Source organism: Xyrauchen texanus, chromosome 28, assembly GCF_025860055.1.
Source record: "Xyrauchen texanus isolate HMW12.3.18 chromosome 28, RBS_HiC_50CHRs, whole genome shotgun sequence".
In the NCBI taxonomy this organism is placed as follows: Eukaryota; Metazoa; Chordata; class Actinopteri; order Cypriniformes; family Catostomidae; genus Xyrauchen; species Xyrauchen texanus.
This window is the reverse complement of record NC_068303.1, coordinates 32960776-32987397: the sequence shown is the minus strand read 5'-3', so window position 1 is coordinate 32987397 and position 26622 is coordinate 32960776. Positions and strand designations below refer to the sequence as shown.

Sequence of the window (26622 nt, the reverse complement as noted above, 5' to 3'; positions counted from 1 at the left end):
TTTTTTCCTTTTAAAGATTTCATGCTAGAGATTTTTCAAAATCCTCATTGACGTTGACCACTCCAAAAATGTACAAAAATTGACCCAAAATAACATGCACATTTCAACCGATGCTATTGTGAAAGAGGTTCAGATTTCGAAATGGTCAACCTCTTATTTACTTATTTAATAGTTACCGAAGTGGAACCATATATGAGGTAAAAAATGTGGTATAAAGGCATGGGAGAATAAATGTAGAGAGTCAATTCTTCCTTACAGACACAATTATGCTGTACACATAGAGAGTAGAAATATGAGAGAAATTATCTAGCACTTCAGAGAGATATTGTGTGGACTGCATCTAGATAGATAACATTAAGTGTGCTGTTGCCAGTATATTTGCTTAAATAATTTAATGATTCAAATTAATGAAGAGTAAGACATAAATCAAGAAGTTCACAATAACACCAACATCTACAAAGTGCATTAATGAAAAAGATGATCTAGAGCATGACACTTAATCACCCCACTACTTCAGGAAAACTGTTATTTTCATTTAGTCTCATTTTTGTCCACTTGGATTGAGAAAGAATTCTAAAACTTAAGTGTACATACCTTCTTTTGGTGAAATATTGCGTAAAAATGGAAGTATAAATTCTCTACAAAGTCACAGTTTTATTTATTGGATAAAGGAAGCATGCATGAAAAGAGAGGTCCTACCAGATCTGTCTCATCCTCCTCATCCTTTCTCAATTCAGCTTTCAGTTCTTCCTCAGATGGGTTGAAATCTTCCATCTCCACCTATCAAAAAAAACAAACAATTTAATTACATCAAGATGATGTAAAACACAAGTTTACAATTCCTTTAATCAAAGTGCAGGACGTGATGTCACACATGGCATCTCCTTGAGATGATGTATGTTCACAGTGAACCACATATATAATTATAACGTTACACAAGTCTTTATCAAGAGACTTACATCTTCAATAGCAGCGTCCTGCAGTAGAGATCGGATATCTAGCCGTACCATATGTGGTGGTGCAGACTCCCAACCATTGGCCAGCTGTGGACAAACAGTATATTATTAGTTAGGTTTATGAACAACAAGGTAAAATAGTTCTAGTGGTGATCATCTGTATAAAATAACAGCTGCTCAAAATGTCTAGTTAAAAAAAACAGATGTTCAAGTTAGACCTTTGTAATATCCTTCAGTGTCCGCCCATGTATGTTTCTCTTTGCACATGTTTGATGATCAGCAGTGATTTCAGCCAAGTACACCTGAGAATTAAAAAAAAATTAAGTCAGAAAAACTCAGTTTAGTTCCAGTGCAGCAGAGCTAAAAGTACGCATGGCGGTGGCCTAAAGCTAGATTTTAGAAAGACAGCAGTTGAAATGTGTACATTTTCTATTGCAAAATTCTCCTATCCAAGGTTAATATGCAGGAACAATAAGCAAAGGCTAAGTATGCTTGAAATGATTTACCAAATGAACAAAACAGCCTTTTAAATTATTTTGTGGTATAATGGATAATGCTGTCCAGACCGCTAGAGGGCGCCGCTTGCTAACACAATGCTGACTGAATCTCTGACTGAATCGCTAAATGCAGTCTATTTTTAAGCCCAAGTAGATCGTAGAAACCATTTGCGCCAATGGCCTATACAATCAACTCAAGCTTATGATGCCTTTGGGAAGTGCCACATTGGTTATTAATCACGCAAGACCACATTGCAATTTCAATAGTAACTCAATCAATCGTGTAGGCTTAATGGATACCATAACAATCTCTAAAAAGTCGGCTGGTTTCAAAGCATTTTTTTATGGTTTTACCACATCATGCATAGGCAAGTACCACTTTCACAACTCTCACATCTGTAACAATGGTTTTTCCTCAATGTGAGAACGAGAAATAATGCAATATTATATCTTCTCAGGAGTACCAAACCTTCTACATTCTGTGGCTATTATTGTTTCTAGATTGTGCATTTGAATTAACAGAATTTTTACAAAATGTGTTGATAATAAATAAACCATGTTTTTTTTCTTCATATCAGCATTTTCATGCTTAAACTGATTTGCAGATATTTGGCAGATAAATATTGGCAGCTTTTCAATCCCATTTTTATTAGTTTCCAAGGACTATGCTCAAGATGTCATTAAAAAAATTAACCATACAGTTAATTTATTTTTTATAAAAGACCACTTATTAGCATCTTTAACTACATATTCTCACAGTAACAATTCTTGGTTCATACATGACGAAATTGATGTGCAGTTGTAGTGTGCTCCCTTAAAATGCACTTCGCTTTCCAACAATAGTGAATAACTGGGTCCGTAAACAGTAGTCCATATGACTCATGCTGCGTTTATGTTTTCTAAAGTCACACAACAGATTTATGTGAGGAACTGTCCGAAATTGCAAATGAGTCATTCTCAAAAATGTTTGACTTTCCAAATTAACAAATATTGCAATTTTCCATTTAGTTCAGTTTTTGCCTATAAACGCTGAAGGTAAATATTTTGTAACATGTTGCCTAATTTTTATTTTTTACTTGGCTGTTGTTCTTTCTTTTATTATTTAATTTAGTTTCACGAACGAAGCAAGATAACACTAATGAAGGTTAAATTTTTACAACACCAAACATTTTTGTGTGAAAATATTACTTAAAATGTGAATTAATAACTTTTTAACATGCTGGGAAAAATCACTATATGCGTATTTAAGCAGCCTCTGAATACTGACCTTAATTATTTTCCACAACTTTTTGTATTATTATTATTTTTTAAACAACTTTTTAAAAAAAAATTAATTATTAATAATAATTTTGTTTAGCTTTTTTGCACATTTGTTCAAAAAAGTACAAAATAAATACACACAAATGACTTCACATGTCATAGAAGTGGTGTACCAGAAGAAGGGGACAAGGACTTTTTAAGGCAATTAACAATTTCAAATATATTTTCTAAAAAAATGTGCAAAACAGTCAAGCCATTTCATATTATTAAAGATTAGGTTATACATTTGTAGTTTAAGATTTTCTATAATTCAAGAAGTTTTTAAGCACCTTTTGGTAAAAACGGCTTTTTTCAAGTGTTTTCCAGGACTTACATTTGAAAAACACAAATTCAAGTACTTCAAGCACCTTGTAAGAACCCTGTCCAGTGCATAACTATTATTTTTTCAATTCCATTTGATGATAGTGGTGAGAAACTAAAAGCTTCACACTACACCTTTAAATCACAGGTTGAGGGTGACCAACCAATGAGATGTAGTAAAACATCATCACAATACATCCATCATTGTGTCCGAAGGCACTTCACATAGAAGGTTGCTCAAACGTTCTAACTGACCTTGCTATAATTGTGCAAGTTAAATGCAAGTAAATTACAAACAGCTTACCTCAAACCCTTTTGTCTTGGCAGCACTCCAGAACTGATCAAAGTACTTCACTCTATCATTGATGGCATCCAGGATTATGAAGGGGAAAAATCCATCATCCAGAGTTTTCTTGAAGGTTTTCAACATGCTGCTTCGATATGTATCTTCCATCTCCGGTTCATATTCATATTCAAGCACCTGATGAATATATGCATGATCAGCTGGAGAAAACAAGTTGAGGTTGCTCATTTGAAATGAAGGAACATGTTCAAACCTTGTTCTTGACACGCTTCCCAGTATCAGGGTCCTTCTCGACTTTTTCCACTTCAGTCATGAAATAATCATCAAGACCAAGAACTCTAGGTGGTGCACCACCACACTCAACCTCTTTATCCTATATGAGCAAGAGCAAATTAAATTAATTGAAAAATGACAAAGCAGCAAATACAAAATAGAATTCATTAGAATAGTATAGTGCATCCGGAAAGTATTCACAGCGCTTCACTTTTTCCACATTTTGTTACATTACAGCCTTATTCCAAAATGGATTAAATTCATAATTTTCCTCAAAATTCAACAAACAATACCCCATAATGACAACTTGAAAGAAGTTTGTTTGAAATCTGACATGAACCTTCACCCCAGTCTGAGGTCCAGAGCACTCTGGAGCAGGTTTTCATCAAGGATGTCTCTGTACATTGCTGCATTTATCTTTCCCTCGATCCTGACTAGTCTCCCAGTTCCTGCTGCTGAAAAACAGCCCCACACCATGCTTCACTGTAGGAATGGTATTGGCCAGGTGATGAGCGGTGCCTGGTTTCCTCCAGACATGACACTTGCCATTCAGGCCAAGGAGTTCAGTCTTTGTTTCATCAGACCAGAGAATTTTGTTTCTCTTGGCCTGAGAGTACTTCAGGTGCCTTTTGGCAAACTCCATACAGGCGGTCATGTGCCTTTTACTGAGGAGTGGCTTCCGTCTGGCCGCTCTACCATACAGGCCTGATTGGTGGAGTGCTGCAGAGATGGTTGTTCTTCTAGAAGGTTCTCCTCTCTCCACAGAGAAACGCTGGCGCTCTGTCAGAGTGACCATCGGGTTCTAGGGTCACCTCCCTGACTAAGGCCCTTCCTCCCACGATCGCTCAGTTTGGCCAGAAGGCCAGCTCTATGAAGAGTCCTGGTGGTTCCAAACTTCTTCCATTTACGGATGATGGAGGTCACTGTGTTCATTGGGACCTTCAATGCTGCAGACATTTTTCTGTACCCTTCACCAGAGCTGTGCCTCGATACAATCCTGTCGCTGAGGTCTACAGACAATTCCTTGGACTTCATGGCTTGGTTTGTGCTCTGACATGCACTGTTAGCTGTGGGACCTTATATAGACAGATGTGTGCCTTTCCAAATCATGTCCAATCAATTGAATTTACCACAGGTGGACTCCAATCAAGTTGTAGAAACATCTCAAGGATGATCAGTGGAAACAGGATGCACCTGAGCTCAATTTTGAATGTCATGGCAAAGGCTGTGAATACTTATGTACATGTGATTTTGTTTTGTTTTTCATTTTTAAGAAATTTGCAAAGACTTCAAACAAACTACTTTCACGTTGTCATTATGGGGTATTGTTTGTAGAATTTTGAGGAAATTAATAAATTTAATAAATTTTGGAATAAGGCTGTAACATAACAAAATGTGAAAAAAGTGAAGCGCTGTGAATACTTTCCGGATGCACTGTATTGTGAATGCAAATGTTGTTTTGCTTTTAAATGTTTAAGATTGTAATAATAATGCAGTGTAAATATGTGGTGCATTCTCAACGTTGCTGCACAGGGCACTACAGTGATCATAAGCTTAAAGGTGCACTAAGACTGAATGTTTTGAGGTTTGTTACTATCAGAGCAACACAAGAGTAGGAATAAGTGCTTGAAACCCATTTGTCCAGAATTCAGGTCTCCTTGACCATTCAGGTCTATGTTTCTGGCCTTAAAGACGTCAAGACTATGTACTTTAATACTACATTTTGAAAAATCAACATCAAGTTCAGCTGCAAATTTGGAGGTAGAAAGAAACTGTTTTACCCTAATAAGTTTTGCAACATGACTTTTGCCACTTCCCGGTAGTCCACGCATAATGACCACAATCTAGAGGAAAAAAGAATGAGTAAACTTCAATAATAACAACAGAATAATAAATCGAAAGACGAAGAAGAAATGGTGGCATACCCTGTCAGGTCTGGTTGCTCGTCCTGGGGGTTTGAGGATGTCCTCTGCATTCTTTGTCTCTGGTTTCTTTTCCACCCGTGGAGGGGCAACAGGTGTAGGAGGGGGCAGCGATGCATTTGGAGGGGGGCGCTCATCTGGATAGGTCCTACGATCACCTGGGTAAGTATAACAGGTCTTTTACACAGGTCTAAACTTTTAAAAGACCTCAATTTTGTGTTTTTGGTGATTATATGGTCTAAGTGTAAAGAAAACTATAAATAAATCTACAGTATATACAGCTCAGGAAAAAATTAAGAGACCACTGCAAAATGATCAGTTTCTCTGGGTTTACTATTTATAGTTGTGTTGGAGTATAATTAACATTTTTGTTTTATTCTATAAAGCACTGAAAAATAAATTAATTATTAATTATTAAGGCTGGACTCGGGCAGTCATCTTTGTGAAGGACGCATGAATCATGCCAGGTACAAGGTTATCCTGGAAGAAAACTTGCTTCTTTCTGCTCTGACAATGTTCCCAAACTCTGAGGATTGGTTTTTCCAGCAGGACAATGCTCCAATCAAGGTGTGGATGGAGGACCACTGGATCAAGGTCATGGCCAGCTCAATCTCCAGACATGAACCCCATTGAAAACCACTGGAATGTGATAGAGGAAGATGGATGGCCACAAGCCATCAAACAAAGCTGAGCTGCTTGAATTTTTGTGCCAGGAGTGGCATAAAGTCACCCAACAGCAATGTGAAAGACTGGTAGAGAGAGTATGCCAAGACGCATGAAAGCTGGTGGAGTTATTCCACCAAATACTGACTTCTAAACTCTTCATAAGTTCAAACATTAGTATTGTGTTTAAAAATGAATGTGAACTTGTTTTCTTTGCACTATTCGAGGTCTGAAAACACTGCAGCCTTTTTGTTATTTTGACCAGTTGTCATATCTGCAAATAAATGCTCTAAATGAAAATATTTTTATTTGGAATTTGTGAGAAATGTTGTCAGTACATTTTAGAAAACAAAAATATTAATTTTACTCAAACACATACCAATAAATAGTAAATACAGAAAAACTGATCATTTTGCAGTGGTTATATACCGGTAACTAAACATATTCATTTGTATTTGCATACTTCCATAGCCAGAGGATCCATGGTCAAGACTTCTTTCATATGAAGACCTGTCATAGCCTGGACGGTTATAATCCTCTCGATCCCTGCTTGAGCGGCTTGGGTGATCCCTTTCTCTATCCCTGTATCCTGGACGAGGCCCAAGTGGAGGGCTGCAACCAGACATTTAAAAGATATCCAACTATATTTATATACAAGATATACACAAATTCACATAAATACATGTACACTATATATATATATATATATATATATATATATATATATATATATATATATATATATACACACACACGTGTGTGTGTGTGTGTGTGTCAATGTTTGACATGAGGTTGACTGGTTTATCATATTTGCAGATTAATTGCCCCAAAAAACATGGCCTCTAGAGAAAACATTTTCACTAGCACAGTCCTAAATCAGTAGTGTTCTACTGATGTGAACAGTCAGAATATTATAACTAGTCTTGCTAATTTGAAACTTTAATTTCAACTGCCACAGTTGTAATACAAATGTATAATAGATTGGCATATTAAATCCTTGTGCGTCAAAACTCAGAGGACCTTAGAGGACAAACATGTCCATGTCAAAAAACGACCATAATAATATTAAATATTAATACTATTTTCCATTTTCAATTAATACTTTTTTTTTTTAACCAACGTCAGTCCTGATCATAACCAAATATTAATTATTTTTCAGGATTTTAACCCTTTAAATGCCAGTTTATATAATGCAACTGTTGGTTTCACACACCCACACTTTTTAATTTTAGCTGCATCATTTATTCAACTGGCATGCAGTGCTCTATAATACAGCAAACCGAAAATAAGAAAAAAGCATGTATTTGCTCCATAGGCTAAACATGAGAAAAAAGGCGCCATCTGGTGGAAAATATAAAAAAATATAGATTTTGAAGCCAGGGCTCCAGCATGAAAGCATAATATCATAGAATTCATGATTTTATGCTTTAATGGCACTGGGATCAAATATTCCAGTTTTAATGGGTTTCAATGGGGACATTTTTGTCCTTATGGTCCTGAGTGTAACTACACAGTGTATTATAGATGTATTTAAGGAACTGAGGTTGAAATATCAAAATATAAATTAACAGCCAAAAAGATTGAAAAAACAAAAATGAGAAAGACAAAAATGTCTCGAAGGTCGCACAAGGGACATTTGTGAAAATACCTCTGTTAATGTTGTAAAATTGTGATCAATTCTAGTAACGGTGACGATGTGTATCTGAAAAGCCTTTATAATTGGTGCATGTCAAAATAATTTAGCAGTGGATCTGTGATGGCTTGTGTGAGTTGCGCCACACTGAGCACATTCGGACAAAAAAATTAAAAAAATTAAAAAAAACTGCCAAACGTGCTTCTCAGATGACAAGCATATTTTTTCTTTGGGTGGTCGCCGAAAAATTTTAAATGCAGGAAAAACCCTGCCATGATCGTAATGCATCTAGGCAGCTATTTTAGTAAAGCTCTTTTCTACTTGAATCAGAAAAGACTGAAACCTCCAAAACGGTTGGTCAAGATTATGATAATATAACACATTTAAAATCTATGGTATCAAATTGTGTTTCTTTAGTTCAGATCTAATGCACAAAAATGTGTTCTTTCCCTCATTCTAATGTTAATGAATGCGGATTATTCTACATAAAAGTGCATGTGCCTGCAGTTAGTAATTTGCATGGAACAAGCTATCAGCATCAAAACCTGTGAAGTTGCAAATGCCGGAAAACCATCACACTATAAAACGTTGCAGTACAGAATAACAATTTTGAAAGATTTTTTAATATGTACCACTGTAGACATTGGATTAACTAAAAGCATGCTTGGAGCGCTGCTTGTGCATTTATCTTTGCCTCATCGCCCACAGGTTCAAACTATACGTGTGGTCAACAATGCAATGCTCAAAGTGGAAAGAAATAATTTGCACACCTGCTGCCTTACATGTGGAAGCGGGTTATCAGACACCCTGTCCGGAATCAAACCTTGATTTCCCAAAACTCATGATCACCACGGTAGATACCTAAAGTGCCATCGAAATTTGATAGGGCAGATATTCAAATGAGTCATCACTGCCACGAAGGGCGTGTGATCTGCCTGAGTTTATCTAGTCACCAAAGCCCGAATTAGTTTTGGGCCTGTTAAATGAACGCATCCTGGGACTAAGGATAGAGGGACAGCCCCACAAGCCCACAAGAGTGGCAGATGTTGAGAAACAGATCGATTCTCTGGAGTCATCAGAGAGGGAATTACCGGCTAACCCGCTAGCAAACAAGACAGACTCGGAGCGCATTTGGGAAAAGTTGGAAGACCTTGAGAATCGTAACCAGCGAAACAACGTCCGAATTGTTGGAATTCCTGAGGACAAAGGCAGAGATATGGTGAAATTCCTATATTTATATATCTAAGTCCCTCATTTCATCTGTTGTGGATTGCTCAATTGAAAACATCAGTCTCAGATCACGCCCTGGTGAGGTGTTGCCACATACAGAGAAAAAGAAATCCATCTTGACACCAAAAAAGCATTTGATATGGTAGAATGAGATTAATTAATGAATTGTCCTGCTGGAAAATGTAGGGACGTCTTTGGAAACAACGGTGCTGGATGGCAGTATATGTTGCTCCACAATTTGTACATATCTGTCTGCATTCATGGTGTTACCTTAGCCATGGGCATTGACATATTCCTGGCCCATAGAGACACTGGCTTTTAGACCTGAAGCTAATAATAGCTTGGATGGCCCTTTTCCTCATTGGCCTGGATAACACTAAGGCTTTGCTTTTTTTTAATGTGGACTCTTCGTACCAAAAAACACAGTTCCACTGTTTTACTTTCCATCTAATATGAAATCGAGTCCAGAGAAGTCGGCAGCACTTCTGAATAGTGTTGATGTAGGGCTTCTGCTTTGCATAGTTAAGTCTTAACTTTCATCTGTGGATGCAGCGGTGAGTGATGTTGATTAACAAAAGGTTTACTTAAGTTATCCCAAGTCCATGCTCATGACATCCATTACAGATGAATGGCGTTTTTTAAGACAGTGACTTCTGAGGGATCTGAGATCATGCTCATTCAAAAATGCTTTTTGTCTTTCTGTAATGGTTATTCTAAACCTAAATGTTTCACATAACTCATGATAGTGTAAAATACTCACAAAGATAACCATCCAGAGACTTTTGAATCCTGCTAAAATATGGCCAAATGAGTCAATGTTGCCTAATAACCATGTTTCGAATATTCACGTTCACACTTGAATTGCCATCATTGATAAGAAACATGTCTAAATGACTTCCCTTCTATAAGACAACCGCATCTAAAAAATTAAGAAACACACAATTAACTGCCTAGTACCGGGCGGAACAATATCCCTATGACTTCTATGATTCTCGCCAACAGCTTTCTTTAAGTTTTGCCAACACATTATTGACTGGACTCGTAAAGATACGTACAATGACCATCTAAAATCAGGAGTCAACAAGGCAAAATCAACTACCAGCAGCTCAGCCCTCCAGGTTTCTATCGAAGCTACCTCATCATCAATAGATGTTAGACCTAAGTGTGTAGAGGATTTTGTTGAAATGTGCACGGAGACAGACATGCCGCTTGAGAAAATGAAGATGCGTCCCCTTCTTGTGAAGCATTGCAAACAGGGGTCGCACTCCCAGAAAACAAAAGTAGCCTGAGAAAGATTCACCTGCCACGCGTCTTTGACCAACACATACAAAAAGTGCTGCAAGAGCTCCGTGGAAATAAAATCTTCGTTGATGTCGATGAAACCTCAGACAACCGAGATCGGAGTGTCCTCGACATTGTAATAGGAGTTTATAAAATTAGCATTGGCTTTTATTGTAGTAACTCAATTAGGGATGCACCGAAATTTCGGCCGCCGAAAATTTTCGGTCGAAAATGGCACTTTCGGTTTTCGGCCGAAAGAGAGAAAAGGCCGAAAATATGAGCCGAAAATATATACCTCCTCGCCCCGCCCCTCAGTGCTCAGATTTCAATCTGGATCGATCTAGCCCTTATCACGGCTGTTAGAGAATTCCACAATGGCGCTACCAAACAAAGGCGATCATGTCAGCGGTGTGGAAATTCTTCAAAGTTTCTGATAAGGACATCAAATTGCGATCTGCAGTGTTTATTCAGCAGAACTTTCAAGATATATATATATATATATATATATATATACAGAATACAGCAAGAGATTCTACAGGAAAATGTCACAACTAGCGCAGCTACACCACAACTTGAGACGTATTTATCTGAACTACGCCAGAAGGGACAATCCCCTTGACTACGGGCGCATAAACAAAGACCGCTTTCCTTTGCTTGCGCGGATTGCGCACAGGTATTTATCTGCCCAAGCACCAGCACAGAGAGTGAGAGACTGTTCAGTGCAGCATCTCAAGTTCTTGATGAGCTTTCTGACAGGAGAGACTGTCAGAAAGTTTAGCAACTTTTGTTCTTGAAGAGAAACCTGTCACTTGTACTTAAATAGAAAGCGGTCCAATATGATGTGTATAGCAATTACGTTACACTTGTTCTTCACTCGAGGATACATCTGTCGTTTACAGTTGAGGTTGGATTTAGTTCAATTACTGCTGTTTTGCACAATCATTTTCACTTAAAGTGTACATACGTTTACATAAACAGAATAGAGCACTGATCTATATATATAATTATATATTATAGTTATATATAGATCAGTGGAATAGAGGCCCTCTGCCATTCTGTGTTCTGCCTGTTGTTTTAATTAAAATTACTGTTGCATATTTAAACTTTTTGAAAGATGCTAGCTAAGTTCATTACTTGACTGTTGTTGTGCATATAATAGTTTTCTAAAACTTTACATTATTTGGATAATTGTTAATAAAATCTGTAAAATTTGATTTTTACAGAACTGAAAGAAGAATAATATTTAATATAGTTTTAATATATTTTTTGTCCAATTTTGTTGTGCTACTTTCAATAAAAGTGTGATTTATTTTATTGGTTTTTAGTTTTTCAATTCAGATTAGTTAAATTCATGAAATTCATGAAAAAGTATCAAATTAATACAATTATGCACAACATTTTTTTTTTAAATAGGTAAAAATTTCGGTTTCGGTTTTCGGCCAAGTGCATCCTGGATTTTCGGTTTCGGTTTCGGCCCAGAATTTTCATTTCGGTGCATCCCTAAACTCAATTGTAGGTATTCTATAACTTTGATTTAGCTCACTGCTGCTCGTAATTCAGGTACATTTCTAATATTAACACCTAAGGCACATTTGTCTATTTGGAAGAAGTATTAGAAGTAATTTTCCTATTTATTTTCTATATAATTCAACAGGTACTGAAGGCAAAATCTTTCTAACCGATGTGATCTTTATGGAGAGCTGCAACTTTTCATCATTTTCTCAGGCAGTGCTGCAGTCTCTCCACACCAGTCAGGTGAACTTAAATGACATTCTGGCAGTGGTAACTGACAACGCATCATATTGTCTCAAAGCCTACAAAGATGTATTGAAGGGTCTAACAGTGTGCATGCAACCTGCTTGTGCCATGTCATCAATTTGTTGGGAGAGACCTGGCAACACTACAAATACTTAAGCAAGGTCACAGCTTTAGTGATGTGGGTAAAATAAGCTTTCCTTGAACTTGAAATGTAAACTGCACTGGGTAGGGGAGGAGGCTACTGTCGCATAATCATGTTTTTATGTTACATATGGTAATCAAATAAAGAAAAGCCTCCATCACCACCATTAAGAGCAGGGATGCTCATAGTTCTATGAAATTAGATCTACTTTTTCCATCATATTATTGCAGCAAGATCTACCATGTAATAAGGATATATATTATCACAATACCAAAATTTCAGAAGTCGGTAGTGAAATTTGACGATTCTCAATACAAGCTTCAAAACCACAACAAATAATAACACTAATATGACAATTATGGAAGACTGTTTTCAAGTTCTTAACTAATTATTCAAGACCAGTAAACAATCAGTAATAAAATAAATATAAAAAATAGCAATGAATAGAAAGATTACAAATACTAGAACAAAAAATACAAATTAAGAAAATTCTGTGCTTTTTTAACCACTTTTAAAGTTTTTAACAGCAGTAGGTAATCAAGTATTCAAGTAAACATTCAAAAATGAAATGTAACATAAAACTACTACTGGTCTGCACTGTATGATTATAATACATTAATACATTAAGCTACTAAAGTTACCCAGTCAAGAGCAGTGAGTGGTTATCTTGTTATGGTTGTTTGATTATTATAATGACACACTAGACAGCAGCTGGTCTATTAGCTTACATTTATATAAATAAGTCCAACATTTTAATACAAATCAGCTTTTTCTCTGCTGTTTACATTCACTTTAGACATCACTCTCTGTGTTTACATGAATACCTCACCAAGACAGGCATTCTGGCGGAATTTTGTAATGTATTTGACCATTCAGGTGCGCATTAGCACAAACATTTTCAGAACGCACATGCATGATCAGCACACATAAATACACCGCCTGTCAATCAAACAGAGCTGCAGCATAGCTCCTGAATTAAATGTACATTGTTTTAAAGGAGTTTCAGATATAATTTTGGAAAACAAGCCAAAAAAAGTCTAATGAAAAACGTATTTTGCTCTGTATAATGGGCTAAGACGCTCTCACCTTTGTTCACTTTGATCCATCTTTAACTCACAAAAAACATATTTCTCTTCTTAATAGAGCTGTGTATCGGCAGTTTTCTTCACGATAAGATACACAGTGATTGTGACACATACAGTACATTATGATTCACTACAACGCTAGCCATCACGTTATAATCTAGCTTCTGCAAACGCGCGCGAGTGACGAGCATCCACACATCTCTTCCCCGGTCACTTCACACAACTCATAGATGCGGCGCTGACAGCACAGAGAAATGTCGTTTCTGAGTTTATTTTCATAACCCGCTTCCTTATTATATAACGCCAGGGTGTTTCATTGCAAAACGAAATGCAGCACAATAATCTTTTTATCTTGATTATCTTGTTTTCATAATCGTTGGAAGACAAAATCGTAATTGAAAATAAAATTAAATTACTCACCCAGCCCTACTATATTGTGATATATTTCGCAATCGCAAAATAAAAATTCCTTGTATCATGATTAGATTTTGGTCATATCACCCACCTATACTTGTTAGTAATGAACTACATGGTATAATATACATACAATTAATAGAATATGGTACAGCGACACTGCCATTAAATGCAACAAATGAGAAATGAGTCCAGCAGTAAAGTCAAGAACTACATACCGTTCATCACGTAGGTAATGGTCCCTTTCATATCGCTCTCTTTCATAATCCAGAGGTGGCTTCTCCCTGTATGGATCTCTCTCCCATTCCCTGTCATAATCTCTGGGTACACCATATGGGTCATGTCTTCTGTCAAAGTACGGGTCTCGGCCAAGCATCTCTAACAAAGAGTGAAGATCATCAGACATAAAAATTATATAAATTAAAATCACATTTTCTCACATTAAAGAACAGAACCAACCTTTCTCGTAAGGTCGCTCAGATGGCACTGGGCCAGGTCTTAACACCATCCTCTCTCCATACGAAATCCTTTCCACAGTTGTGCCTCCATCTGTTAAATCAAAAAACAAATTGTACGAGTAGATACATTTAAAGTTATTCAACTGAGTGGCAGAATATATACTTACCACGACCATGTCCATAATCCACTGTTTTAGCAATGAATGAGGGTGTAGGGGCAGGTGCAGTGGAAGTATGAAAGAAGTCTGAAGTTTGATTTAAATGGCAAAAACCAGCTTCCAATGGTTGAACAGGAACATTCTGCTCTGTTTCTGACAATAAATTGGTAGCCTTGAGGGAGAAATGGTCATGTAAGTCAAAGGCTGTTTCACAACATGCTACTTCACTACTTAACATTTATACAATATCTGAATCAAGGATCGTAATTATAAACCCACTTGAAGAGCACTTTTATCCTGTGGAATTTCTAATCCAAGTATTCCAGGGGGATGTTCTGAAAGCAACCCAGTTGAGTCTGGGTTGGCAGTTTCTCCCAAAGCCTTCTTAGTTTCCTGCAGCTCTCTATGAGCAAATATGCCATTTCGTTATCCAGGTTTACAACTCATTTAATAAAATCTCAGCCAACTGCAGCATGATGAAATAACATTGATACACAGTTGAGTAAATCCAATTACCTTATCATTTTCAGCTCCTGAGCAGCTTTGAGGATGATCTCATGTTGCCTTTGAGAAAGAGCAAGAACAGTTTTAGTGGCACCAGGTGAAGATTGTTCAAGTGGGGTTTCTGATGCTTGAGGTGGAGCCAGGCCAGGTAGGGGCTCAGGGTTTCTTTCATAATGGGGCTCTGTATCACCAACTGGATGGGAATAATCCCTCTCTGGTGTGGGCCTTTCCCAATCAGGCCGAGCGTGATATGGAGGCTCCCTATCTCGTTCTCGATAAGGTGGACCATCAGGGTAAGGTCCTCTTTGTTCATCTCTATACCGATCCTCTTCCTCATATACGAATGATCTTTCTCTTTGCTCTCCCCAACGATCCTTTCTAATGTGCTCTGGGGGGACATGTGGTGGATAGTCTTGCTCAGGATTCTCCCTGCCCCATTCCTCCCGAGAATGGTAATATTCATCGTCTAGCTCATAATCTGGATGATATTCATGAGCTGGTCTTCTGTATCCATCATCCTCTGAACCATAAGGGTGTTCCTCTTCAAACACTTCTTCTTCATGGGGTAGTGGTCGACGCCACCTGTCCCTTGGGATTGGTGGCCTCATGGGTGGTCTTCTTATATCTCTCTCCATTATTTCATGGGGAGGTAAAGGAGGATGTCTAGGTTCTCTTAAATGGGGATGTGGCCATCCAGGTTCTCTGTCCATTTCCTCTTCATATCCTGGTTCCCTATTCAAGAATTCATGAGCGGGAGGTGGCTGTCTCATGTCATGACGTGGTGGTGGTCCCCATGGGCCGCCACCACGTCTGAATCGAGGAACCAAACCCCCACGAACCATGTGTGGAGGTCCATGAGGGTCCATACTCCCTGGAGGAGGGGGGCGTCTTGGGCCATGAGGCATGAATCGAGGTTGGAAAGGGGGTCTTCTAGGGCCATCTGAAGGAAAAGGAGGTCTAGCATGCAAAGGAGGTCTTCTCTCTGCCCAGTATGGATCTTCTTCCCAGTAATCCTGTTGTTCTTCTTCCCAGGGTTCTTCTGGATGGGTACTCTCTGGGTGTTCCATGTGACCCATTGGAGGTCTTTGCATTCCAGGTTTTTCATAGTGCTCTTCTGGGAAGTGATGCTCCTCTGGATGCCACATCTCATGGGGTGCTCCCTGGTCATCCATTTCTCCAGACTCATCTAAAGAAGGATCTCTCCAGTCCAAATCTTGGTGACTTTTGTCATCTGGTGCTTTATTCTCATAGAAAACATCCTCCGAATTTTCTCTTTGGCAGATGGGATCAGCCATTTGCCCTCCGTACTGTCCTCGACCACGTCCACGTCCCCTGCCTCGGAGAGGCACTGGTCCTTGGCCTCTTCCCCTCCCTCGTGTGGCATGTGGCGGACCTTTCTGATTCACCTGTGGGCCCCTAGGAACTTCCTTTGGTGTATCAGGGTTAAACTGCTCACGTGGAGGCGGCTTTGTTTGTTGTGGTGGCCCATTAGTAATTTGACCAGTTTTAGGAGGCTGTGAGCCAGAATTTGGAGAGTTTTTAATGTTGCTGTTCGGTTTCATAGGCAATGCTGTTTTACTAGAATCTGCTGTCATCTTATTCTGCTTACTAGTCTCTGCAGTGGCAATCTCAGGTTTATTATCTTGAGTTTGAGGAATGGGTCCACTATGAATAAAAAATCCATCCCCCGAGTCCAATATGTCATCTGAGAGTGAGTGAGCAGAAGCAGCACCATCTTTTTTGTTGATTTGATCTTGGGGCAGTTTGTCTTTTTCTGGATCTATTTGAGATGGAGGACAAGATGGAGCATCAGGTTTAGATGTTTGATTGCCAGTGCCAAGACTGGATAGCGGACCAAAGCCTGGTTGTTGTGATGGTGGTGGTGGTGCAGGGGGTCTTTCAAAGCATGTGGGTGGATTCTGCACAGGAGGATTCTCAAGTCTTGCTGGAGCCCCTGGCCACGGAGGATTACCTCTTGGAGGTTGGCTGAATCGCTGACTGTTGTCAAATCTAGGTGGTCCACTAAACCGTTGCTGTGGCGGCTGTTCAAAACGTGGGCCTCTGGGACCTTCAAATCTGAAAAATAAAAATTATTTAAAATAAATCAGTAATCTGGCTCAAGAGAGATGTGTTACCAAAGTAAACCTTATATTTAAAGTGTTACCTTGGGCCATCGAATCTTCCACGATATCCAGGAGGTCTAACCCCTGGTCCGGATGGTCCAGCTGTTTTACATATTTCAGAGACAGAATCTGGACCAGAAGATGGGTAGGGTTCTGCAGCATTTGAAGGTGATGGCCTTTGTGGAATAACTGGTCCAGAAGGTGGAGGACCCTGTGGGGAAGGTCCTGACATGGCATTCATGTTAACTGGCGGAGGCATAGATGGAACCCCTTGGCTGTTTAAATGCATGTTTCCATCTGGTCCAGGGAGTCTTTGCTGCCCATATGGCCCCATCATGCCTCCATAGGAAGGACCAGTACCATACTGATGCTGCATGGCTCTTAGAGTCGTAACTCTCTCTTGCAAATGAGCTGAAGTTGAATTCATTTGCTCCTGCCATTGCCTCCACTGGGCTTCATAATCCTGTAGCTGGTCTTTGTGTGGGTAAGACTGAAACTGTTCTAACCACAAATTAAAGTGTCTCTCCCATTCTTGGAACAATGGAACAAACCGCTGTTGTTGCATTTCATAGTGTTGCAACTGCATGTCCATGGGCATTGTCTGGGGGATATAATTAAATAATATGAATTAAATAACATCAAACCACAATTTTGCTCTTTTCTGAATCTATTATTTTGTGTGTAATAATCTTTATCACAGTTTCAGGTAAACTGTGCTTGAAGGCAACTTTTTATAATAAGTTTATTGCAGTGTTATTACGTTTATTACAGTATGCATTTATGCATTTACATTTATGCATTTGGCAGACACTTTTATCCAAAGTGACTTACAGAGCCCTTATTACAGGGACAATCCCCTGGAACAACCTGGAGTTAAGTGCCTTGCTCAATGACACAATGGTGGAGGCTGTGGGGATCGAACCAACGACCTTCTGATTACCAGTTTACCAGTTATGTGGTTTAGACCACTACACCACCACCACTCCATATGCTCAAAATATGCTCAAACAAAAAATGTATGCCCAATGTTTGAATTACTAGACTACGGTATTGTAATAGAGATTATTATTTCACTAAATTCTTCTTTTCCAGATAAAGCACAGCCTATCCATTTCAGGTCAGCAATTGAGACTATCAAGTTTATGGAAAGTTATGGTTTCAGATTACTCAGGTGTGTTTTTGAACAGTTAATGCATGTACATAGAAAGTCTACTGCTTTTTATTTGACCTTGGATTGTTCTAGTGCTGCTAAATTTCTCCTTTTGTGTTCCATAGAAGAGATAAAGTCATATAGGTTTGGAACAACATGAGGTTGAGTAAATGGCAACATTTTCAATTTTGAAAAGTGAGAGAAATATTACAAATAAGTTATTTATTAACTTTTGCTTGAAATCCTTGATTATTTTTACAACTTTTCACAGAATGCATCTGCAATGGCTGTATTTGTAAACTATGTGTTGCTTGCACATTTAATTAAGAGCCTACGCCAAATATACATCATATGATTCAGCTCAATGAAAAACAAAAAAAACATCTTTTAAACAATTACGTAAAGATCATACCTGGAGATGCGCTGGCTGCTGAATAACTTGTTGGTATTGTTGCAGGACCTGCTGTAGTTGACCATGTTCTTGCATCAGTGCCTGGTACTGAAAGCTTGCCCTCTGATGCTGCACCTGCTGCCAATGGGCAGCTGCTGCCTGCAGCTGTTGAAGACGTGCTGCTTCGGCAGGGTCTCCTGTATCACCGATGCCACTGGGCTGTGAAGGAAATTAAATAAATGAAATGTTGATAAGTTGACATCAATTACAACTCATTTACACTACAATAATGCCTTTACATAGGGATCTGAAAAAAATCAATTGATGAGGTAGTAGGCGGCTATTCCATGTATGCCAAAGTGAATGTCATTTTGAAGCTTTACCACCCCTTTCATTACATAGAAAAAGAGCTGCCAGGATATTCTTTATGTATTCAGCTTTTGTGTTAATTTCTTAATAAATCACAGAAATAGTAATACTTAGTACTAGAAACAGGTGGGCCCAAACATACGCATCTAAAGGATAACGTGCATTTTTATTTACAAGGAAAGCGTTCAACCAAATAATAGAAGAGCATCATACTTTTGCTTCCTCAGGTGGTGGGGGAGGAGGCGGCTCCTCTTTAGGAAGTGGGGGTGGAGGGGCGCTCTTGGGGGGCTCAGTTGGGGGTGGTGGAACAGGATTCTGGTAGTTTCCATTAGACGAGTTATCTGAAATCTGATTCTGCTTCGCCTTGTCATTTTTCAGCTTCAGCAAATTTTGAAGGTGCTGCTGGTACCAATAGTCCTGTTGCTCCTGTAAACAGCAAATAAAGCTGTTACTACAAATATTTTTCAGCATTTGACTGTCCATAACATGGGGCCATGAACACAAATAAAAATCACATACTGTGTTCAACAAAAATATTCAGGACTTGTTTCCCCCCACTTTGGGAAACATCAATCTGTCAATATTGCACTCAATACTTACAAAAAATAACCAAAAACTGGGTTCCCACACCTTCATCGTTTGTGATTACAAGATACAGATTTATTAAAACAAATTGAATAGCCATTTACTCACAAGTAGCAATTTCTAAGCAATTAAAAAATTTATATTCGCTATAGACCATTTCAAGAATATAAACAGAGGAACTAGAACAGTCCAAACGTATTTCCAGATCCTTTCAACAAAGTCTCTTTTTCAAGGCAAGTCAGGCTACTCGGTGGCTGTCTTTGGAGCTCTTGGGCAGTTATTTTTCTATGTAAACAAGCGTAATGAAAGTGCTGCGGCTTCACTCGAGCAGCATGAAAAAATCATCGTGGGTGACGATGATCTGCAGGAGGGGAGTGTCGGTCCGTCACAACTGGTATAATAAATTCTGCGTCTTTAACTCTAATTCCGATTAAGAAACGCAGTTTTACCGTATATTTTGTATAGCTAAATTGCATGTGCGTTCTCACATTGATTTCTGTACCTAAAAGGTGATTGGATATTTTGCCTGTAAGGCAGGACTTCCTTTCTACATCTGTTGACCATTCCATTTTCTCCCATTAATTTTAATAGAAGTGGCCTGTCTCTGCTAAATAGTCTCTGTTTTGAAACACAGGAAATGTTCATGGAACATTGACATCACTTGACGTCACCCACAAACAGTCCTTGAAATGGTCTACAGAAATGTTCATAACTTTTTACTGAATAAGGATAGGGGTGGCCGATATATCGGTAGACACAATAAACCTGTCGAAATTCTGTTCAAATGATCTTAGATATTATGAAACAAACCAGCCATTCATCAAAAAAGAATTTAGAAACACATTGCATAATTTGTACTATATACACAGGTATTTGCACTGATTTGTTGTCTCTTTAAGGAAACACAGCATTTCTGTAAACAATATCTTTAAATTAAATGGTTTTATTACATCTGTGCAATGCCTGATTAGAAATAAACATTTATTTTGTTGTTTTTGATCACAAATTGAATGTAAAGAACAGAAAGGTTATTAAGAGGGACTTTTTAGTTTAATGACTAATGGTTTGTGTGGATCTTGTCTTTGGACATGGACACATAACACAAAACAACTTTTACTCTCAACATGCAGTCAAAGGATCTCGCTACTGAATAATCCAGCACTACACTACACAATTCACTCACTGGTGAGACTTAAACATTTACCAGCCAGTTTCCAAATACAGTGGGTACGGAAAGTATCCAGACCCCCTTAAATTTTTCACTCTTTGTTATATTGCAGCCATTTGCTAAAATCATTTAAGTTCATTTTTTTCCCTCATTACTGTACACACAGCACCCCATATTGACAGAAAAAACACAGAATTGTTGACATTTTTGCACATTTATTAAAAAAGAAAAACTGAAATATCACATGGTCCTAAGTATTCAAACCCTTTGTTCAGTATTTAGTAGAAGCACCCTTTTGATCTAATACAGCCATGAGTCTTTTTGGGAAAGATGCAACAAGTTTTTTTTTGTGAAAAACTTGTTGCATCTTTCCCAAAAGACTCATGGCTGTATTAGATCAAAAGGGTGCTTCTACTAAATACTGAACAAAGGGTTTGAATACTTAGGACCATGTGATATTTCAGTTTTTTTTTTTTTATAAATGTGCAAAAATGTCAACAATTCTGTGTTTTTCTGTCAATATGGGGTGCTGTGTGTACAATAATGAGGAAAAAAAATGAACTTAAATGATTTTAGCAAATGGCTGCAATATAACAAAGAGTGAAAAATTAAAGGGGGTCTGAATACTTTCCGTACCCACTGTATATACATTTTTAGTCACATAGCACAAAATTTGGTTGCAAATGCGAGTGATTTCCTTTCATTGTAGTTCCGAGTTGAGCATGAGTAAAAGATAGATCTTGGGATTTAAGGATTGATATCTTGATTGTTCAAATGAAGTTCGGAAATTCAATATTCTTTACTCACTGCTTATTACAATATGGTTATATTAAGCTGAAGTATATCATTTCTGTGACACTAGCGCAACCAAACGGAATGGCAAAAATAGTGTTTAAAGTTTTCAAGAAAATGTACCTATGAATGGCTTATTTATAGTTGTCTCTGCAAATAAAGCTTGGATAGAAGTATTACATACTTGAGCTTTAATATATAAACCTCCATAACTAAAAATTAATATTCCAGGTTCATTACAAGTTAAGCTCAATCGACAACATTTGTGGCATAATGTTGATTATCAAAAGAAAAAAATCATAAAATTAATAATGGTCAAGCAACCATTTGAGATGGACTGACACAACAGTGAGGAATTTACAATGGAAGTCAATAGGGCCAGTCCATAAACGTTAAAACACACGGTTTCAAAAGTATAGCCACAAGACGTAAACACATATACATGTTGACAATTTTTGAGTGATAAAATCAGGATTAACCTGTGTGCGACCTTCAGGACATTTTTGTCTTATTCAATTTATTATTACATTTCTATCATTTTGGCTGTGTTAATGTCAACAGCATAAATTTTGCCAAAGGTGTGTAAAAAAACAACAACAGTGACATTATGTAAACAAACTGGCATTTAAAGGGTTAACATCCTGAAAATGAATGAATATTTGGTAGTTATGATCAGGACTGATTTTGGTCAGTGAAAGTGGAAAATAATATTAATATATAATACTATGGAGGTAGATTTTTTTACATGGACATTTTTGTCCTCAAAAGGACCTCTGAGTAAAGCGTTACAGCATTTACCAGATTACAGGGTATGCCAGCATTAAAAAGCCATGACTACAAAGTTGTAATATTCAACATAACATTAAACAGATAAGGTTAGTTATCTGTCTCCAATCATGTTAACACATATAATATTTAAGTATTGGGCCTATCCTTTTAAAACAGAGTGTATTTTAATGTTTATGGACTGTCCCATTTACATCTATTGTAAGTGCCTCATTGTAACCGACATATACATATATAAATATATTTTGGTAAACAAACGAGGGACAAGTCAACATAATGCCAAAAAATATTGTCAATTGAGCTCAACTTGCATAAAATCTGGAACATTCTGTGACCAAGAGAACCTTAAATAAAACATCTCTGTACCATGGCGTTTCTTTGTAAGGGTTCTAAAGAGCATCTGTTTATTTGACCCCCCTCCCCTCCCCTCCCCTCCCCAAATGCAAATGAGATGTAATGGTCACTGCGGAGGCTTTTGATGACATTTAAGTTGACACATGTTGTGATGACGGCTACTGCGTCATTACAGTGAAAACATGCCATAGAAGCTTGCCTGCTGAGACATCGACGAAAAGTCGGGCTTTTCATGCGCCTCCGACGTACTGGCTTCGCTAACCTTTGGAACTGGAGCTGGTGTCTTCGTTGCAGGAGATGATGATGATGAAGGCTCGGGGGGTGGGGGCTTCACCTCTTGCGGCGCGGGCTGAGGCGGGCAAGCCGGACCTCTTACGGATGATGGATCTTGAAAATTGTTGGGTGGTGCGGCGGCACTACCTGTCTGCCAGTATGGAGGAGCCCCACCGCCGCCGAATCCTGCACCGCTACCACCGCCGGGGTGATGCAGCACAGACTGGAGTTGCTTCTTATGCAGCTGCTGCAACTGTTGCATCTGTTGTAAATGCTGCTCTTGCAAACTAGAGAAATTGGATGACGCTGTAATTGATGGGGCTCCATATCCCCCAAAACCTCCAACTACTGGTGGTGGTGGTGATGGTACTGCTGCTGCTGATGGAGGCTGAGCTCCTCTGAACTGATGAGGCCGCGGGCCGAAATGAGGAGGAGGAGGCTGGTGTCCTGCTCCATAACCGCCCCAGGTGGGATGCATGATCGCGCCGAGACACTGCAGGCCAGGCGAGGCCTAGCCGCCTGATCGCATAAAGCCGTTTACTTTGTATAAATAACTACAATTATCTGTAAATAGGTGGGCTGGATTATAGCACGAAATCTAAGCACCAATTGAAAATAAAAACAACTATATTTGATGTTTACAGATGTGCGAGAAACTGGTCGTTGAAATACACAATTTTTGTTGTCTGAATGCCGAATCCGAGTGCGAGCACGACTGTGCCTGCGTTCGACCGTGATGACGCTATCACAGGCGTATTACGTCAGCGCGTTTCCTTCCCTCTTCCTCGTCAAAGGAGGTTTAAAGATTTATGGTACATTACCGCCACCTGTCGTAATGGTTCCTAACCACGTATGGTTTCGTACTCTAGAGCAATGTTTCCCAACCTTTTTTTTTGCCAAGCCACACATTTTATAACTAAATAATTCTACGGCACACCACTATCCTACTTAGGCTAACCATCGTCAATATGAGAATTTGAAAACATGAACTTATTCACATTTACTATTGTGTAGAATTAGATGCAAACTAAAGAGTATTTTGGTGATGCTTGCTTCTGTTTCACAAATTTGTTCAATTTTATGAACTGATTAGGTCAGTGAACCCTTCTGGTAATGTCACTAGGTGGTGACAAATGAGCGTCTTATATGCTACGTGTGAGGCATCAATACATATTTAAAAACTGTCCAAATCTGTGGAGACATTGAATGTCTCATAATTTCTTTTAATTAAATATTACCTTATTGTTTCCGAATATCAGAGACCACAGTTATTGAACTAATTTAAATTCACCAAGAAAACACTTCGACCTAAACGAGTGCTTTTACATTTATGCATTTGGCAGACGCTTTTATCCAAAGCGACTTACAGTGCACTTATTACAGGGACAATCCCCCTGGAGCAGATAGGGTTAAGGGCCTTGCTCAAGGGCCCAACAGTGGGATCTTGGTGGTGCTGGGGCTTGAACCCCTGACCTTCTGGTCAGTAACCCTGAGCCTCAACCACTGAGCCACCACTGCCCTATCACTTTCTTTTATTACTTTCTGCTATCAAAGAGACTGCAAGCTTTTTTCTCTCTTCACGTGAAATGTGCTTTACAATGAAAGAACATTATTGAAACTCAAAATGATTATTATTTGTCTATTATTGTGGTCTTTTCTGATAAAAGCCATGCTCAGCAGTTTAAATACTGTCGAAAATGACACCGTAGATTTGCTTTGTGTTTATAGTTCTTATTCTGAAGTCAGTTGATTTGTTGCCATGCAAGTTTCAATAAAGGAGGAGGTAAGGACGTTATTGAAACTCACTATTATTAGACTATTATTGTTGCATTTTTGGATGAAAAATAATGCTCAGACTGAAGGAAAACTATAGATCTGCTTTGTTCTTTTAATGATTAAACACTATGAAGTATCTTGGTAGATTTTGGTCATGAAAGACTCAAATGATTCACTGACTCACACGTAGCATTTAAGACGCTCATTTGTCGCCACCTAGTGACATTTTCAGAAGGGTTCACTGACCTAATCAGTTAATAAACTTGAAAAAAATTATGAAACAGAAGCAAGCCTCACCAAAATACTCTTTATTTTGCAGCTAATTCTGCACAATTGTAAACTTGAATAAACTTGAATTGCTAAAATAGCTGGAATTTGTGCTTTTATTTTCTTCTTTAGAAAAAAAAAATCCCCAGAAATGTTTGTGGACCAGTGATTGTCTTAACTTTTTCACCCCTCATGAGTTTGCATCCCTGTAATTTATTGTGGCATTGTAAGAAAAAATCTATTTGGTTGTTTTTTTCATTACCTATTTAGCGCTCTTGCCACCTGTGACCTCACACAGCGTAGCCTACCTATGTGACTTTTTTTAGTTTTTTTGCATAGCCGAATTTCAAACATATCAAGTAAACACGCTACTAAGACGGACAGAAAACATGGACAAGTTCTTGAAAAGGAATAATATTGACGAAGGTTAGCCTATGTGGGATAGTGGTGTGCCGTAGAATTTTCTAGTCATAAAAAGCGTGCCTTGGCAGAAAAAACTTTCTGTTTCAGATATCTCAACACCATTAAGTAATTGCTTATTAGAGTAGCTTTGTAAACTGAAAAAAGAAAGAAAAAAAGGCTGGCTGGCTGTTGCTGTATAAATACCTTTTATAGCCCCTTTCACACATACAGTGTTTTCCAGAAAATGTACTGAAAAAATTATAATTTGACCTCGTCTGGAGTTCACTGGAAAACTTTACTCTGGAAATTTGTCCAGTCCGATGGTCTGATTAAGGCCCCTGTTTAAAAAATGACAGGATGGAGGCAACATCTTTCTGCTTCATTTAGCATGATGGAGAGAGTTTGTTTACCTTCGGTTTGCTCGACCCTCATAACCAAAGGATATTAGAGCCTGTCTGAAGGTCGAGCCTACAAGGTTAGCAGAGAATCCCTTGATGATCCCTCATCAATTGTTAAAAATGTTGACTCCAAACTATTTAACTTTATATGGGGGAATAAACCTCATTATCTAAAAAAAAAAAAAAAGATAATATGTAACATCCAAGAAAAAGGAGGCCTAAATGTTGAAACTGTCAAATTTTCACAGAAAGGTGCTTCTTATGTGGACCCTAACTTACAAAAATTATTTTTCACCTCACAAATATATAATCTGGAATAAAAGAGATATAAAACATAACAGATCAAAATGTTACTAAAAGATTGGTTTAAAAAAGACCTATTTAAGAAATAGTATGGGCTATATAGCTAATTAAGGAGGATGGTTCTTTTTGACATTTTTCAGAGATTAACTTGTCCTGGTAGCTCAGCGAGTTTTGACGCTGACTATCACCCCTAGAGTCGTGAGTTTCAATCCAGGGTGTGCTGAGTGACTCCAGCCAGTTCTCCTAAGCAGCCAAATTGGCCCGGTTGCTAGGGAGGGTAGAGTCACATGGGGTAACCTCCTCGTGGTTGCGATTAGTGGTTCTCGCTCACAATGAGGCGTGTGGTAAGTTGTGCGTGGATAGTGGAGAGTAGGAAGACCATCTCGCAGACGGCAACTGCTGAATATCCTCCATATATTGATGCAGCGGCCAGTATAATTCCTTTGCAAGTTCGCACAAAGCTCAGTCTCTCCAAACAATTTGGAAAAGGACTTCCTTTAGTTTATGCCATTCTACAAATATGTTCCTGATAAATAACACCTTCTTAACAGGCCTACTGTGTCAGAAAACGTTCACAAAATGTTGTG

General features: G+C 38.3%; 1 protein-coding gene across 3 annotated transcripts in view; it reads right to left on the bottom strand.

The window, feature by feature from the left end:
• Nucleotides 1-23615, bottom strand: part of LOC127622234 (YLP motif-containing protein 1-like) — a 33760-nt gene extending 10145 nt beyond the window's left edge. For 2 of the 3 annotated variants that reach the window (XM_052096262.1, XM_052096261.1), the window contains exons 1-17: nucleotides 22816-23615; nucleotides 19145-19357; nucleotides 18584-18781; nucleotides 17063-17622; nucleotides 14911-16974; nucleotides 14674-14797; nucleotides 14404-14566; nucleotides 14238-14327; nucleotides 13997-14156; nucleotides 6699-6847; nucleotides 5576-5730; nucleotides 5432-5494; nucleotides 3631-3750; nucleotides 3378-3554; nucleotides 1175-1258; nucleotides 960-1043; nucleotides 700-780 (exon numbers count right to left, since the gene is read on the bottom strand). In XM_052096262.1, the coding sequence (XP_051952222.1) occupies nucleotides 700-780; nucleotides 960-1043; nucleotides 1175-1258; nucleotides 3378-3554; nucleotides 3631-3750; nucleotides 5432-5494; nucleotides 5576-5730; nucleotides 6699-6847; nucleotides 13997-14156; nucleotides 14238-14327; nucleotides 14404-14566; nucleotides 14674-14797; nucleotides 14911-16974; nucleotides 17063-17622; nucleotides 18584-18781; nucleotides 19145-19357; nucleotides 22816-23367 (5037 nt within the window). In that variant the 5' untranslated portion in view covers nucleotides 23368-23615. The remainder of the gene's footprint in view (nucleotides 1-699; nucleotides 781-959; nucleotides 1044-1174; nucleotides 1259-3377; nucleotides 3555-3630; nucleotides 3751-5431; nucleotides 5495-5575; nucleotides 5731-6698; nucleotides 6848-13996; nucleotides 14157-14237; nucleotides 14328-14403; nucleotides 14567-14673; nucleotides 14798-14910; nucleotides 16975-17062; nucleotides 17623-18583; nucleotides 18782-19144; nucleotides 19358-22815) is intronic. The other variant, XM_052096263.1, reaches the window with a different exon arrangement.
• Nucleotides 23616-26622: the final 3007 nt, after the last annotated feature.